This window comes from Kryptolebias marmoratus, linkage group LG13, assembly GCF_001649575.2.
Source record: "Kryptolebias marmoratus isolate JLee-2015 linkage group LG13, ASM164957v2, whole genome shotgun sequence".
In the NCBI taxonomy this organism is placed as follows: domain Eukaryota; kingdom Metazoa; phylum Chordata; class Actinopteri; order Cyprinodontiformes; family Rivulidae; genus Kryptolebias; species Kryptolebias marmoratus.
In genome coordinates this window covers 24,083,592-24,084,481 of record NC_051442.1, presented here as the reverse complement: position 1 = coordinate 24,084,481, position 890 = coordinate 24,083,592, and the positions used below count along the sequence as shown (strand labels likewise).

General features: G+C 47.0%; 1 protein-coding gene across 1 annotated transcript in view; it reads left to right on the top strand.

Annotated features, from left to right (window-relative positions):
- LOC108228560 (probable ATP-dependent RNA helicase DHX37) overlaps positions 1-719 on the top strand; it is a 1,510-nt gene extending 791 nt beyond the window's left edge. The window contains exon 4 of the mRNA XM_017404139.2: positions 526-719. Coding sequence (XP_017259628.2) covers positions 526-719 — 194 coding nt within the window. The remainder of the gene's footprint in view (positions 1-525) is intronic.
- The last annotated feature ends 171 nt before the right edge of the window (positions 720-890 follow it).

The following is an 890-nucleotide window of genomic DNA, read 5'->3' as shown; positions in this document are numbered from 1 at the left end:
AAAAAAAAAAAAAAAAAAAAAAATGCTCTGGATGCCACGATTGTTGCACGAAGTAGGACAGCTGTTATCTGCCGGAGATTTCAGGCTTTACAGCGCCTTCAGCTGTGTGACAGACAGCATAAACGTTGCAGGGTAAGCTAATGCTGTTGTTTATATTCCTACCTTCCCTCTTTATGCTTGCATCTGGTCACACCCACGACCAATGAGTGAACAGGAGCTAAGCTTGCGCCACCCACCAAAGCAGGGCCGACCTGGCTGGCCCTACTCTGAAGCAGGGACCAAAAAAGCAGGGCCGGCCTCGAAAAAATGTCAGTGGAGCCGGGACCTTTAGAGCCGGTGGAAAAGGGGCAAAACTGACCCAAGGTAGCTGTGGCTCAAAACCACCAAGAATAAGAAGTGAGGGAATAACAGAAATGTAAAGTGTCTTAGAGTGTCAAGAAAAGAACTGTACAAAACTGTACAACTGATCACATAGATATATGACATATATCTATGTGATATAGATACCAATATATGTGGCTGTAGCTGTCTGGATAGCTCAATGGGTAAGTCTAAAGAGGTGCGATGAAAAGACCAGTACCCAAGAAGTACAACCAGATGCTAAAGTGTACTCTCAGTGGCAGGGTAACAACAACAGAACAGACCCACTAAGGCTGGAGACCGAACAATACTGGAGAGGCATATGGGAAAGGGAGGCATCCCACAACAGTGCTCCCTGAGCAAGCCCCGGTAACTATCACAATGGCAGACATCCAAGAAAGAGTCTCAGGTATGAAAAACTGGACAGCACCAGGACCTGACATGATCCATGCCTACTGGCTGAAGAAACTCACTGCCCTCCACGAGCGACTGGCAGCTCAAATGAACCAGCTACTGAAAAATGGGACCCA